This window comes from Phocoena sinus, chromosome 19 (assembly GCF_008692025.1).
Source record: "Phocoena sinus isolate mPhoSin1 chromosome 19, mPhoSin1.pri, whole genome shotgun sequence".
Lineage (NCBI taxonomy): Eukaryota > Metazoa > Chordata > Mammalia > Artiodactyla > Phocoenidae > Phocoena > Phocoena sinus.
The window spans coordinates 12,509,423-12,524,719 of record NC_045781.1 but is presented as its reverse complement, the minus strand read 5'-3'; the positions used below and the strand labels follow the sequence as shown (position 1 = coordinate 12,524,719).

Genomic DNA, 15,297 nt, shown 5'->3' with positions numbered 1-15,297 from the left:
TCCAACTATATAGACTGGTAAAATCCAGACACTTGATGACTCACTGTGCTGGTGAGGCTGCAGGGGAAATGTCCATGTTCAGCAGTTGCTGGTGGGAGTGTGAAGAGGTACAACATGAATGGAAGGCAACTTAGTAATATCTATAAACTTTCACATGAGTGCATTCACCTCAGAATTCTCACCTCTGGAAATTCGTACTAAGATATTATACATAACAAGGAATCTAAGAAGCTGCTGATGATAATATGCACCATTATTTTTATGAAAATGCTGTATTACAACATCAAATGTAAGACACACCCCAATTTCAGAGACGTCAATATATGAAAAGTGCATTTAGAATCAGAGCAATACTGTATTTGTGCCCATGCCATGGGATATACAGACAAGATTAACTATTATAGCAACTTTTTTGGCCAATAGAAAATGATGGGAAAAAACCTAAATGCCCATCAGTATGTTCCTGGTTAAGTAAATTACAACATAACCACAGAATGGAATAAAATGCAGCTCTAAAAAAGAATGAGGAAATGTAGTGGTTTGGAAGAATCTTTAAGATAAGTTCTTACTGAAAATGCAATGCATAAATCAATAAATATAATTTGCCAACTTTTGTGAAGAAATGAAAAAAAAAACCCACCCAGATTTGTATTTGCTTGTGTATACATAGGGAAACTGAAAAGACAGAAGAGGTACTGTGGTTACAGATGGGAATTGTGGTAGGTACTGGGTGGGCGGGGGGAAAGGGATAGAAGACTTTTCATTGCACACTTTATATTTTGGGGCTTATAAATAGATTATTTACCAAAAAAGTATTAAAAATTGAATGAAAGAAAAAATCCAGAAATTTCCAATAGTCTTGAATACATATCATGTAATATATACAGTATTTACTTTGCCTTTCATTTGAAATGCCTCAGAAAACACAAAATCAATCTTACACTATGGGCTCTATTGGCAGTTTTTCTTCATCAAGTCTCAATTATATAAAACCATTCTTCACTTTAGTGAAGCAATTCTAAAAGACATTTCCACAACGCAGGGAGAACAATCTGGATCAATCACAAACTCAAAGGACGTTAGAGGAGTCATAACGGTTTTTATTTTCTTCTATTTCTTTTCTGATGTTTTTTCTTGATAAGCTTCCTTTTCTTTTTCAACTGTGCCTTGCCTTATTCTCAAATACTTTGACTTTTTAAAAAGCAAGTTACAGGATTGGTATGACTGTACTGAACGCAGAGGTTCTTGAAGTAGTTTCATCACTAAATTATTCTCTACCGATAAACTTATCACAACCAAGTTCTTCTATCAGAGGATTAATAATTTCAGATGCAGTCAGAGTTATACTAAATGTTAAAATATCAAAATCCATCCTCTGAGGATTCCGCTGATATTCGGCATCAAACGCTGCTTCCCTTGCTCTGCAGGCTTCCACAAATCTCCTGCGGCGTCCTTCAAGCTCCTGAATTCTGCCGGGAGCAATCGGGTAGTGTTCCAGGTAGTGGCGGAGGAGCTGCTGATAATTAATTCCTAAAACGCCAAGTGGGTGACGGAGGCGGAGATTCGGCAACGCAGCCAGGCCTGGGCTGTTCCCGGGCCTGGACCGGCGTCTGCCCTCAGGACCCTCTTCCTCTGCTGGCTCCGCCAACAATCGGGCAACCTCTGCAATCCGGGCTTCCCTGGCCGCCGCCATCGGACCTTCCCTGGCATCCGCCACTGGACCTTCCCTGGCCGCCGCCATCGGACGGTCCCTGGCCTCCACAGGCTGCGCTGGGGCCGGCTCCCGCCTCCCGCCGCCTACCTCCGCCTGCGGGACGTCGCCGTTGTCATTCGCCGCGCCCTTCGGTGGGACACTGCTGTCTGCGGGCAGTTCAGACATCCCGGACCGCGGGGTCAGCTCGGCCGCTCTCAGAAAAACGGGAATAACGGTACAGCGCGATCAGCGGTGTGCAAGTAAATGCGCGTGCGTGAGCGCTGTGCACACGGGTCAACGCTGTGGGGCAAACCCACGTGCGCGAGCGTAGGGCCTGCGGCTGAACCTAAGAGCACTGCGCATGAGTCATCCCCACGCGCCTGCGATCTTCCAGGTGCCACCTAGCGGCCGGAAGAGCCAACAACCACACCTGAAACCTTCCCCTGTTACCCAGAATGTCTAAGGGCGGAGTCGAGCCTTGTTTTACATTTCAACCAGTTTAATGTTTACAAGGAAAGTCTCACAAGATCGCTTCCTGTTGGCTTTCCCAAGATTACATCCTAGGATGCCTCTTCCTTCTTGTTCTCTAGTGATTATAATGCCACCTCTATTATATACCCAGATAGGTTAGATTCATGGGTTATTTTGGGGGTAGGGTGTGGTTCTTTATTCTTTTCCATTTATTAATTTGCCTATCTTCACCCATACCAATCCTCTTAATTACTAAAACTTTGTAATAACGTTCCCTTGTTAGTTAAAAAAAAATGCTTTGGCTATTCTTGGACATTTATTTTTTTTCTAAATCTTTTTCGTACAATATAACGTGCAGGAAAAATATTCAAAATATAAATATACGGCTGAATGATTTATCGCAAAGTGAACGTCCATGTAATCACCACCTGGGTCAAGGAATTGAATATTTCTAGTATCCCAGAATCCTTTCCCTCTTCTTATCACTATTGTCTCCTTTCTACCCAGAGGTAACTACTATACTGATATATATGGTAATCATTTCTTTGCTTTTCTTTATGTTTTACTACCTATAGGTGCATTCTGATACTGTAGTCTAATTTTGCTTGTTTTTTTGAATTTTACATACTCTTGTGTCTCGTTTCTTTCCCACAACATTATTTTTATGAGATTCACCTATGCTTTTCATTGTGGTTATAAATACTTCATTTTCTTCCTTTTTTTAACATCTTTATTGGAGTATAATTGCTTTACAATGGTGTGTTAGTTTCTGTTTTATAACAAAGTGAATCAGCTATACATATACATATATCCCCATACCTCCTCCCTCTTGCGTCTCCCTCCCACCCTCCCTATCCCACCCCTCTAGGTGACTTAATTTTCTTGATAGTTACATATCCATTACCATTATTGTTTTTCTTTTTGCGGTACGCGGGCCTCTCACTGCTGTGGCCTCTCCCGTTGCGGAGCACAGGCTCCAGACGCGCAGGCTCCGTGGCCACGGCTCACGGGCCCAGCCGCTCCGCGGCCATGGCTCACGGGCCCAGCCGCTCCGCGGCATGTGAGATCTTCCCGGACCAGGGCCACGAACCCGTGTCCCCTGCATCGGCAGGCGGACTCTCAACCACTGCGCCACCAGGGAAGCTTGCATTTTCTTTTTAAAATAAATGTATTTATTTATTTATTTTTGGCTGAATTGGGTCTTCGTTGCTGCACACAGGCTTTCTTTAGTTGCGGCGAGTGGGGGCTACTCTTCGTCGTGGTGCGCGGGCTTCTCATCGTGGTGGCTTCGCTTGTTGCGGAACACGGGGTCTAGGCGTGCGGGCTTCAGTAGTTGTGGTTCACGGGCTCTAGAGCCCAGGCTCAGTAGTTGTGGCTCACAGGCTTAGTTGCTCCACGGCATGTGGGATCTTCCCGGACCAGGGCTTGGACCAGGGCTCGAACCCGTGTCCCCTGCACTGGCAGGCGGATTCTTAACCATTGTGCCACCAGGGAAGCCCCGAGGTTGCGTTTTTGTTTTCCTGGTCCAAGCACCACATTTATAAAACACAACATCCAGCCTATGTGCTGCTTCAAACACAGCTTCAGGCCAGCATCTGGGCAATGACTAAGTGTGTGGCTCCTTTAGGACAGCTCCCAGGCTAGTCTGGAGACCAAAGGTCCATTGCTGCCACCCTCAGGCTGCCTGGAAAATCACAAATATTTAATAGAAGAATCCCGGACTTGTATAATAACATATTATTAGAGGGGGAACTAGAAATTACAGTAATTTGCTATAATACTATGGAGGCAGATATCTGTCCTGTCTTTTGAGGCCCCAAATCACCTTCCAGCTGAAGCTGAAAGGCCCTCCCATTATCCAGGGATAAGAATAGCTCTAGAGAAAATTATGGTGTATTAAACAGAAGTGCTCATGTGGGGAGATGAAAGCAAAAATTTGAGATAGATTCCAGGTTAGCTATTGCTCCCAAGACTGTTCCTGTGTAGCGGCTGTAGCATCTTTGTCTCTGACTCACCGCCAGCATTTCAGGATCATCTGAGGGCAGTTTTAGTCATGGTGCAGACTAAACAGTTAAGCGAGCTGATATCAGGGGCTCCACGCTGGTATATTTTTACAGGAAAAAATAGAGAATTTAAACCCAGGGTCATACAATTAACATTTTAAAAGAGGAGGTGAAGAGTTTATAAGGAAAGGAACTGGCTCTTCTTCTCCCAAAAGCTGCAAAAGCCTGTAATAAATAGCACTGGTGGGATATTTATCCTTACTGGGAACAAAGACTTCCTTTAAAGGATAAATACACATGTTGACCTAAATCAGTACTTTTATGGATAGGGGTTGAAACCACAACTCAGAATCTGAACCTGGCTTAGGACAATTGGGGAAATCATGATGTCATTCTTGCCTCTTTATTACCCCTGATTATTCTAGGCCTTACACGTTCTGCTCACTAGATGGGCTTGAGCTGACTTAATGGTGGATATAGGTGCTTCTTTCTCTAAGGGGATTTTCCGGATTTGCTTATCTCTCCTGAGATATTTAATGCTGTGTTGAGGTCTAAACATGATGTTACAAGCCTTGTCTCTTTTCCCAAGGTTGTTACTATGCTAGATTAATTGTAAAAGTGGCCCCAATTCTCCATCCTCTCTGTTTCTACACCCTTGGTAATAGTAGTTTGTAGCTCTTCTCGTCAATAGGTAGATTCCTTTTCTCCATCCCTCGAATCTGAACTGGCCTTGTGACTTGCTTTGACCGATAGGATGTGGCAGAAATGATGGTGTATCAGTTTCGAGACTGGGCCTCAAGAGGCATTTCATGCTTCCGTTCTCTCTTGGACTCCTGTCTCGACCATGAGAACAATCCTGGACCAGCTTGCTGGACGGTGGAAGACACCTGAGACTGGGAAAAGTGGTCTCAGACAAGGCATTCAAGATTAGTCAGTCCTGGGAATTCCCTGGTGGTCCAGTGGTTAGGATTCAGTGCTTTCATTGCCAGGGTCCAGGTTCAACCTGTGGTTGGCTCGTGGCAGGGTCGGGGGGGAAGATCAGTCAGCCCCATCTGAGCCACCAGCTGACTTTTAGGCTGATAGACTAAATAAATGCTTGATGTGATTTGCCATGCAACATTATTGTGGCAATAGATAACTGCTCCAGAAATTGGTATCAGGAGTTGGGTAGTGCCCTAAGAAAAGGCTAAAATACGTAGGGAAAACAGTGAGGAAATTGTTATGGGAACAGAAAAAATGATGACTCGTTATGATGTAGTGAAATAATTGGCAAACTGTCGCCTGTGATTACCCAGAAATAGAAATAGAAACAGAAAATAGAAAGTCTTTGGCTAAGGAGATACCCAGGCATAATGCTTATTACTCACTGATGAGCATGATACAGCATAGCAAGGAAGGGCTGGCCTATAGAAGGAAATGGCTGACTTTCCAGGAGAATTTAAAGGAAATGTAGAGAGACTATGACTTGCTAGGTTGGGAAAGAAAAGCTTGTTTCACATCCAGTGAAAAAGAAAGATTGTCAAAGTGAAAAACAGCCTGTGAGTATAGATCAGATTAAAGGTGTGGCTTTATGACCCTTTGTTAAAAGTTCAAAAATGTGAGGCAGTGCGTAGGTGAGCTTCCCAGCTAGAAGAAAGCGTTTCTGGGAAGCCCACAGGCATGGTCCTGCAGAAGCCTGATCTTAAAATAGAAAGAAGTCTAGAGGAAAGGTATGTTTTCCCCCCAGCTTTATTCAGATGAAATTGACCCGGAACGTATAAGTTTAAGTTGTACAATGTGATGGTTTGATACAGGTATATATTTTGAAATAATTACAACAGGGTTAGTTAACACTTTCATCACCTCACATAATTAACTGTTTTTTTTTTTTGGTGGTGAAAACATTTAAGTTTTATTCTCTTAGCAACTTTCAAGTATATAATATAGCATCGTTAATTATAATCACCATGCTGAACATTAGATTCCCAGAACTTATTCATCTTATAACTGGAAGTTTGTGCCCTTTGACCGATGTCACCCCATTTCCCCTACCTCCCAGCCCCTGGCAACCACTAATCTACTGTCTGCTTCTGTGAATTCGGATTTTTTAGATTTCATATGTACGTGATATCATAACAGTATTTGTCTTTCTCTGTCTGACTTATCTCACTTAGCATAATGCCCTCAAGGTCCATCCATGTTGCGAACGGCAAGATTTTCTTCTTTCTCATGGTGGAACAATATTTCATTACATATATAATGCTTATCTATCTGTCTATCTATCTATCTGTCTATCTATCTATCTATCTATCTATCTATCTATCTATCACCTATCTCTCTCATCATCTTTATCCACTCATCCATAGACAGAAACGTAGGTTGTTTTCATATCTTGGCTATTGTGAATAATGCTGCAATGAACACTGGGGTACAGATATCTCTTTGAGATCCTAATTTCATGTCCTTTGGGTGTATACCCAGAACTGGGATTGCTGGATCATATGGCAGTTCTATTTTTATTTCAATTTTTTGAGAAACTTCCATACTGCTTTCCATTGTGGCTGTACCAATATACATTCTCACCAAGAGTGAACAAGGGTTCACTTTTCTCCACATCCTTGCCAACACTTGTTATTTCTTGTCTTCTTGATCACGGCATTCTAACAAGTGTGAGGTGATATCTCATTGTGGTTTTGATTTGCATTTCCTCAATGATAAGTGATGCTGAACACCTTTTCATGTACTTCTTGGCCATTTGTATATCTCTGGAAAAATGTTTATTCAAGTCCTCTGCCCATTTAAAAATCAGATGGTTTTCTTTTTTCCAATTGAGTTGCACGAGTTCCTTATATACTGTATTTTAGATATTAACCCCCTATCAGATAGGTGGTTTGCGTATATTTTCTTCCATTCCATAGGATGCTTTTACATGTTGTTGATTGTTTCTTTTGCTGTGTGGGAGCTATTTATTTATTAAATTAAAAATTTACTTTTATACAATTTTAAAGCTTATTTTCCATTTACAGTTACTACAGAATATTGGCTATATTTCCCGTCTTGTACAATACACAGCTGAGCCTATCTTAACACCCAATAATTTGTGCCCCTCTTCCGCCACTGCTATATTCCGCCCCCCCCACACTGGTAACCACTAGTTTGTTCTCTATATCTGTGAATTTGTGAAGCTTTTCAGTTTGATGTAGTCCCACTTACTCATTTATTTTTGCTTTTGGTATCACATCCAAAAATATTATTGCCAAGACCAATGTCAAGGCGCTTTTCCCGTTTCCTTCTAGGAGTTCTATGGTTTCAGGTTTTATGTTTACGTCTTTAATCGATTTCAAGTTAATTTTTGTGAGTGGTATAAAATAGGGGTCTAATTTCATCCTCTGCCTGTGATTATCCAATTTTCCCAATACAATTTATTGAAGAGACAATCTTTTGCCCATTGAGTATTCTTAGCTCCCTTGTCAAATATTAGTTGACCGTACATGGGAGGGTTTGTTTCTGGGCTCTCGATTCTGTTCCTTTCATCCGTGTGTCTGTTTTTGTGCCAGTACCATACTGTTTTGATTACTATAGTGCAATATAGTCTGAAACTTCTGTTTCAATGACTTCTTATCACAAGGAAAACAATGAAAAACACTTGTCTCTGTACAGCTATCTCTTTGGTATCGACATGTATAATCAAGTGTGGCTCATTCATCCTGGAATGTAAGTGAGCAGCCCTTTGAAATTAAATCAAATCAGACTGAAACCTGAGGAGCCTCTTCTCAAACTGCCCCATATCCCTTTGTACCAGAAGCAGAGGAGGGTGTTCAAAAGTTATCTGTAATGCCGTAAAAGGTGCCACCTATTTTATACTTTTTGTCTATTTTAGCACCCAAAACAGTGTCTTTTATTTTTTAATATAGTGGGTGCTCAACAAATATTTATTGAATTAGAGTGAAGTCCACTTAGGACTTTAGGCTCCCTCTCCCCCACCACTGACTTTCATATACCAAGGTCTCCAATATTCCTGAAGCTCCTTCGTAGCCGCCCAAATTTCAAAAGCTAAATGAATGATATGAAACTCACAAACATTCGTTCAGTAGGTTTAGAATATCTTGTCCAACAGGTGTGCAAAGAAATTAACCACTTTGCTTGCCTTTCTTTTTTTTATATTATTTATTTAATTTATTTAATTTTTTTGGCTGTGTCTGGTCTCAGTTGTGGCACACGGGATCTTTGCTGAGGCATGGGGGATCTTTCGTTGCAGTGCTCAGGCTCTTTGTCACAGTGTGCGGGCTCTTTGTTGCGATACACGGGCTTCTCTCTACTTGCGGTGTGTGGGCTCCGTAGTTGTGGCGGGGGCTAGAGAGCGAATGGGCTCTGTAGTTTGCGGCACGTGGGTTCTCTTGTTGAGGCGCAGGAGCTCAGTAGTCGTGGTGCTTGAGCTTAGTTGCCCCGCGGCATGTGGGATCTTAGTTTTCCCCACCAAGGATTGAACCTACATCCCCTGCATTGGAAGGCGGATTCCTTACCACTGGATCACCGGGGAAGTCTGCTTGACTTTCATCTGTATCTTTTTGCTTTTCTTTCACCTGTATCTTGTCCAAGTTCTGAAGCTACCAAAGAAAATAACCCATGCCATTAATCTACTGCCTAGGACACAATATTTCTGCAGGAAGTGTGACAGCTCTCCAACCACGACAGCTGTTCTCAGGACCTAGAAAAACTCAACCTGTCTTGAGTTTCACAAATGCATCTCTTTTTATTTGTGACTTGCTATTGCCAACAATGGAATTAGGATACTGATCAGCCACAAACCACTAATAAAATGATCCCAGAATTGCTCTGCCACAAGAAAATATAGAAATGCCCCCCACCTCACCCCGTCCCATAAACAAACCCTAACTTGAACCCAAGAATTAATTCTTCCTAATTATATCAAAATTACTTTCTTTTACCCTCAAAATATTGGCATTGTACTGCAAATACTGATACAAAACCACAGTGACATCGGGGCTTCCCTGGTGGCACAGTGGTTGAGAGTCCGCCTGCTGATGCAGGGGACACAGGTTCGTGCCCTGGTCCGGAAAGATCCCACATGCCGCGGAGCGGCTGGGCCCGTGAGCCGTGGCCGCTGAGCCTGCGCGTCCGGAGCCTGTGCTCCACAACGGGAGAGGCCACAACAGTGAGAGGCCCGTGTACCGCAAACAAAACAAAACAAACAAAAAACTGGTTACATATACTGTGGTACATCCTTAGAATGGAACAGTGCACCTTTGTAGAAGATAATTAGAAAGATTTCTATGTATGAACTTAGAAAGGTTTCTAAGTTACAATGGTAAGTTAAAAACCGAGGCATGAACTAGGATATATATCTTTTGTGAAAAATAACCTATATTTGTATTTGTGTTTTAGTCTATGAAGACACTTTGGAAGAACACATAAAGAACTAATAACTGTGATTATCTGTGGGGTTGTAGTAGGAACTGGGTGGATGGGAACAGGCAAGGAAGACTTTTCACTGTATCTTTTATACCTGTTCTCTTTTGAGCCTTGTGAAAGTATTACCTATTCAAAAGATAAAATAAATAAAAATTTAAAAGTGAAATATGTCCTTTTCATAGTTCAGATGTTCTTGGAAACACTTTAACACATAAGATATACAATATATGCTTTGTTCTATTTTGATTTTACTTGTCATTTAAAATATCTTAAGGGCCCGCTCGCCCCAACTAGAGAAAAACCCGCGTGCAGCAACGAAGACCCAATGCAGCCAAAAATAAATTAATAATAAAAAAAAATCTTAGGGGACTTCCCTGGTGGTCCAGTGGTAAAGAATCCGCCTTCCAATACAGGGGACGCGGGTTCGATCCCCGGTCGGGGAACTAAGATCCCACATGCCACGGGGCAACTAAGCCCGCACACTGCGACGAAAGATCCGGCATGCCGCAACTAAGAGCCAATGGAGCCAAAAATAAAAAATAAAAATAAATAAAATAAATATTAACAAAAATCTTGGAAAAGACAAAACTAATCTTCCACTAAGTAATCAGTCTTTGTTGTTTATGACACAAAGGAATTACAAATTCTGAAATTCAGAAGTTCCTCAATAGTCTTCCATTCCCAATCTTCCAGGTGTTAAGTTTAGAAACTTGGGTCTTGTAGTTATTTCTTTTCTCAACTTGGTTAACATCCATGGGCTTTGCTATTGGCAAGTTGTTGAGTCATGCTTTATTCTTGTAAAACAAACCTCTGTAGTGAGGCAAACATAAAAGATACTTCCCACAATGCAGAGAAAAGAATCTGCATCAATCAGGATTTTTCTGAAAACAGGCTTCAAAAGACCCAAGATTTACTTTCCCTGTTTTCTCTTGTTTCCTGATGATATATTTTTTTCAACTGTGTAAGAACTGCTTTCTTTTCCCTTATTTACAGTCCACTCCACCTGCTCCAATAAAAATGTTTTAGTTGTAGGATTGGCAAACGACTCTGTCTTAAATGAATCCAAAAGAGAATGGCAGGGTTCTCTGAGGTAGCTTCCTCCTCTTCGGATGTACAGGACATCGCGTCTAATTATTCCCTGTCTTTCAGCTCATCGCAACCGAGTTCTGCAGCCAGGTGACTGAGAGCCACAGATGTAAAGAGATCTTTGATAAATGTATAATCAGACAGACACTGGGATAACGCGTTTGCCAGCTGGAATCGTGGGCTACTTCCCTTGCTCTACACACATCCGTAACACACCCAGTTGGGTTCGTCAAACCCTCTTAATCGGCTGCCGTGGGCGCTGGGCACCTCTTACCCACAACCAAGGCTGCGCCTGTCCCAAATCAGGCTCGAAGCCTTCGGGCTCGCGTTGCGGTCGTGGGAATTCGGCCGGGTCGGGGCCGTTCCCCTGCCGGGGCGACTCTCGGGGACCCCCGTCCCCGCGTGGCCCAGCCACCGGGCCTTCTCTGTCCTCGTCCGTCATCCGACCTTCCCCGGGCTCCGCAGGCCCCGTAGGGGCCGGCTTCCGCCTCCTGCCGCCGACCTCCGCCTGCGGGAAGTCGCGGTCACCATTCGCCAAGCCCGTCGGCGGAACACTGCTGCCTGCGGGCAACTTGGGCATCTCGGACCGCGGAGCCCGCGCGGCCGCTTCTCAGAGACTTTGGAACAACGGAACAGCACAATTGTGCGCGTGAACACGTGAGCGAGTGCGCATGCTCGTGCGTATCTCTGTGCGCGTGCGTGCACGTGAGCGTGTACGCTCGCGCGGGTGTGTTTAACTGGCATGCTTGTGTGGTGACCGTGCCTGTGAGAAGATTCATAATGCTAAGTTTCGGCAAGGTTTTTGTTGCTGTCAGTCCCCAGCGAATGACAAGGGCTGCTTCATACTTTTAAGTTTTAGTCAAGAATTCTTTTTTTTTTTTTTTTGTGGTACGCGGGCCTCTCACTGCTGCGGCCTCTCCCGTCGCGAAGGACAGGCTCCGGACGCGCAGGCCCAGCGGCCATGGCTCACGGGCCCAGCCGCCCCGCGGCACGTGGGATCCTCCCGGACCGGGGCACGAACCCGTGTACCCTGCATCGGCAGGCGGACTCTCAACCACTGCGCCACCAGGGAAGCCATAGTCAAGAATTCTTGGTAAGGCACACTTATACCATCAGTGTCTCGGTCCCCTTTTTTTTTTTTAAGAAGATGTTGGGGGTAGGAGTTTATTAATTTATGTTTGCTGTGTTGGGTCTTCGTTTCTGTGCGAGGGCTTTCTCTGGTTGTGGCAAGCGGGGGCCACTCACTATTGCGGCCTCTCTTGTTGCGGAGCACAGGCTCCAGACGCGCAGGCTCAGTAGTTGTGGCTCACGGGCCCAGTTGCTCCGCGGCATGTGGGATCCTCCCAGACCAGGGCTCGAACCGGCAGATTCTCAACCACTGCGCCACCAGGGAAGCCCTGGGTCCCTATTTTATTTTAGAAAGCTGTGCAACTTTTGATGCTGGAAACCTGAAACTGCCCTCCCATGCATGCTGTTGCGTCATGAACTCTTGCCCCTCTTGGCGTTCCTCACCTCCTTTTCTCTTTCCTGCTTTTTTCTCTTTCTTTTCCTCCCCTGCCCCCTCTTTCCCTTCTCCTCCTCCTCTCTTCCCCTGCTACCTTCTCCTTCCATTCCCCCTTTCTCTCTTTACCTCTGTCCTCCCACCCTTTCATCTTCCTTCTTCTCCCAGCCTCCCTCCCTTCCATTTCTTTCTCTCCACCCCTTGCCTTTCGTCTTAAGTCTAAGTCTCTGGCAGGCTCCTCTTCCTACCCGACTGTTGTAACGTCCCAGACTTTCAGCCCAGACTGCTTCTAATTTCTAGGGGAACTGTCTTCCAGACTCCCTTGTAATGCCACCTCTCTGCTTGGGTCTGTTTCTGGACTTCTGCTCTTTTCTCTCCCCTTCCCCTTCTTCTTCTTCTTCTTCCAAGCTGTGTGGCATGCAGGATCCTAGTTGCCCGACGAGGGATCGAAGCCCGTGCCCCCTGTAGTGGAAGCCTGGAGTCTTAACCACTGGACCGCCGGGGAAGTCGCACGTCTGTTCTTTCCTGTTAATTTATGTGCTTATCTGCACCAATACAAATCGTCTTACTATAATTATATCAAACACTTTAATACGTGACTTATTGACATCGGATGAGGCTGAATCCTCCCTCCTAGTTCTTCAAGATTGTCTTAGCTCTCCTTGGACTTTTACACTGTGTGTGAATTTTTGAGTCAGTTTGAGAATTTCCTTAAAATCTTATTGGGATTTTGCTTAGAAATTCATGACTTCTTAGATTAATTCAGGGAAGAACTGGAATCTTTAAAATGGATTCTTCTCCTGCATTAATGTGATGTATGTATGTATCCACTTATTAAGGTTTTCTATTACATTATAAAAGTTTTATAGTTTTCTTTCTAATTGTTTTTAGATGTAGATAGTAAAACTGTAACTAAAAACAATAAATGAGAAATTCAAAATGGAGTTTACTTGGGAAAGTGAGCAAGTAGAGGCAGTGGGGAGGGACACCTAGAGAAATTCACAGGTGTTACCGACCAGGGTTCTTGGCCTCCTTAATCAATAGAAATCGATAAGAGGCCAAATTCAGGCAAGGCTTTACTGGGGCTCCTGCTGCAGCAGGAGGGAGTGAAAACAAGTAACAGTTTCTCTTGCTGGCTCTCTGAGGGGGTGGCCAGCTGGTTCCTTTTATGGGGGTGAGGGTAAGAGTGGGTGGGTGCAGGGGTTAGGCCAGAGGCTTGGCTTAGGCCACCCCCTTGGTGGTGCTGGGTGGGTTTTTGGTCTTTTTGTATCTTGTTGTTCATAATTTGCCTCAACTGTGCAGCCCGAAGTTATTTTTAGTCCCTTATAGTTTCTTTGTATTTTACTGCTCTAGGAGATGTTTGTCCAGGTGCAAGCACTGCAGCAAAGGGTCCTAGGTCCCAGCCTGTCTCACAGGTACTAATGTTTTTATTTCTGAAGCTTGGTGGTGGGTACATGACTATTTTGTGTGTGTGTTTTTTTAAGTTTTAATTATTCTAGTTTGTTATGAGTTTTATGTGCATGATATATTTCACAGTTTAAACAAATCTCTCCTGCCTTTTATTGGATTGAATTTTAGGAACATCAAGCATTTAGTTGCTGTTGTGGATAGGCTCTTTATTGCAAAAGGACTCTCACGCTGCTCTTTAAGAATGCTGACGGTTCCCATGTTGTTTTGTCCAGTAACTTTGCTGAATGTTTGTAAGTTCTGACAGACTTTAAAAAATAGTTTCTTTACCAATTGCAAATAATTTGAGCATTCTCTCTTTTTTCTTGGTCAGTATACCTAACAGTTTGTCAATTTTGTGAATCTTTTCAAGGAACCAACTTTTGGTTTTTGATTTTGTCTATTGTTTTTCTCCTCTCTATTTATTTCTGTTGTAATCTTTATGATTTCCTTCTGCTTGTTTTGGGTTTAGTTCGCTCTTCTCGTTTCTTAAGGTGGAAGGTTAGTTTATTTATTTGAAATTTTTCGTTTTCGTTAATATAGGTATTTTACAACTATAAATTTCCCTGCAAACACTGCTTTTTCTGCATCTCATAAGTTTAGGTATGTTGTGATTTTGTTTTCATTTATCTCAAAATATTTGAAAATTTCTCTTATGATTTCTTCTTTGACCAGTTGGTTATTTAGGAGTGTGTTGTTTAATTTCCACACATTTGGGAATTCCCCAAATTTCCTTCTGTTATTGATTTCTAATTTAATTCCATTGCACTCAACATACTTTGTATGATTTCAGTGCTTTAAAAATTTTGAGAATTGTGTTATGGCCTAACATGATGTCTCCTGGAGAATGATCCACGTGCACTTGAGAAAAATCTGCATTCTGCTGTTGTTGGGTGATCTGTGGATTTCTGTAAGGACTATTTGGTTTGTAGTGTTGTGCAAGTCTTATCTTTCCTTGGTTTTCTGTCTAGTTGGTCTGTCCATTATTGAAAGTGGAGTATTGAAGTTTCTATTATTGTTGAATTGTCTCCATTCAAGTCTGCTTTTTGCTTCATGTATTTTGGGGCTCTGTTGTTAGGTGCTTATATGTTTGTTATATCTTCTTGATGAAATGACCCCTTTTAAAATGTCATTCTTTGTCTCTAGTAATAATTTTTTAAAAATAAATTTATTTATTTGTTTTTATTTTTGGCTGCATTAGGTCTTCGTTGCTACGTGCAGGCCTTCTCTAGTTGTGGCGAGTGGGGGCTACTCTTTGTTGTGGTCATGGGCTTCTCATTGCGGTGGCCTCTCTTGTTGTGGAGCATGGACTCTAGGTGCATAGGCCTCAGTAGTTGTGGCACGCGGGCTCAACAGTTGTGGGTCACGGGCTTAGTTGCTCTGCGGCATGTGGGATCTTCCCAGACCAAGGCTCGAACCTGCATCCCCTGCATTGGCAGGAGGATTCTTAACCACTGTGCCACCAGGGAGGCCCTCTAGTAATAATTTTTATCTTGAAGACTATTTCTCAAATATTAGTATAGCCACTCTGCTTTCTTTTGTTTACTGTTTGCATGGTATATGTCTTTCCATCCTTTTAATTTTGTCTATTTGTGTTTTTGAATCTAATTTGTATCTTGTAGATAGCATATATTTGAATCATAAAAAAAGTGAATTTTACCAATTCCTGCCTTTTACTTGGAGTT

The 15,297-nt window shown here is 43.0% G+C and overlaps 1 protein-coding gene across 1 annotated transcript; it reads right to left on the bottom strand.

Annotated features, from left to right (window-relative positions):
- Positions 1–252: 252 nt before the first annotated feature.
- EID2 (EP300 interacting inhibitor of differentiation 2) lies at positions 253–11,245 on the bottom strand. The gene is made up of 2 exons (XM_032613567.1): positions 11,068–11,245; positions 253–1,797 (listed from the first exon to the last, which is right to left on the bottom strand). Exons 1-2 carry the CDS (start codon positions 11,243–11,245, stop codon positions 1,268–1,270), a joined length of 708 nt encoding a protein of 235 aa, XP_032469458.1. The 3' UTR covers positions 253–1,267.
- Positions 11,246–15,297: the final 4,052 nt, after the last annotated feature.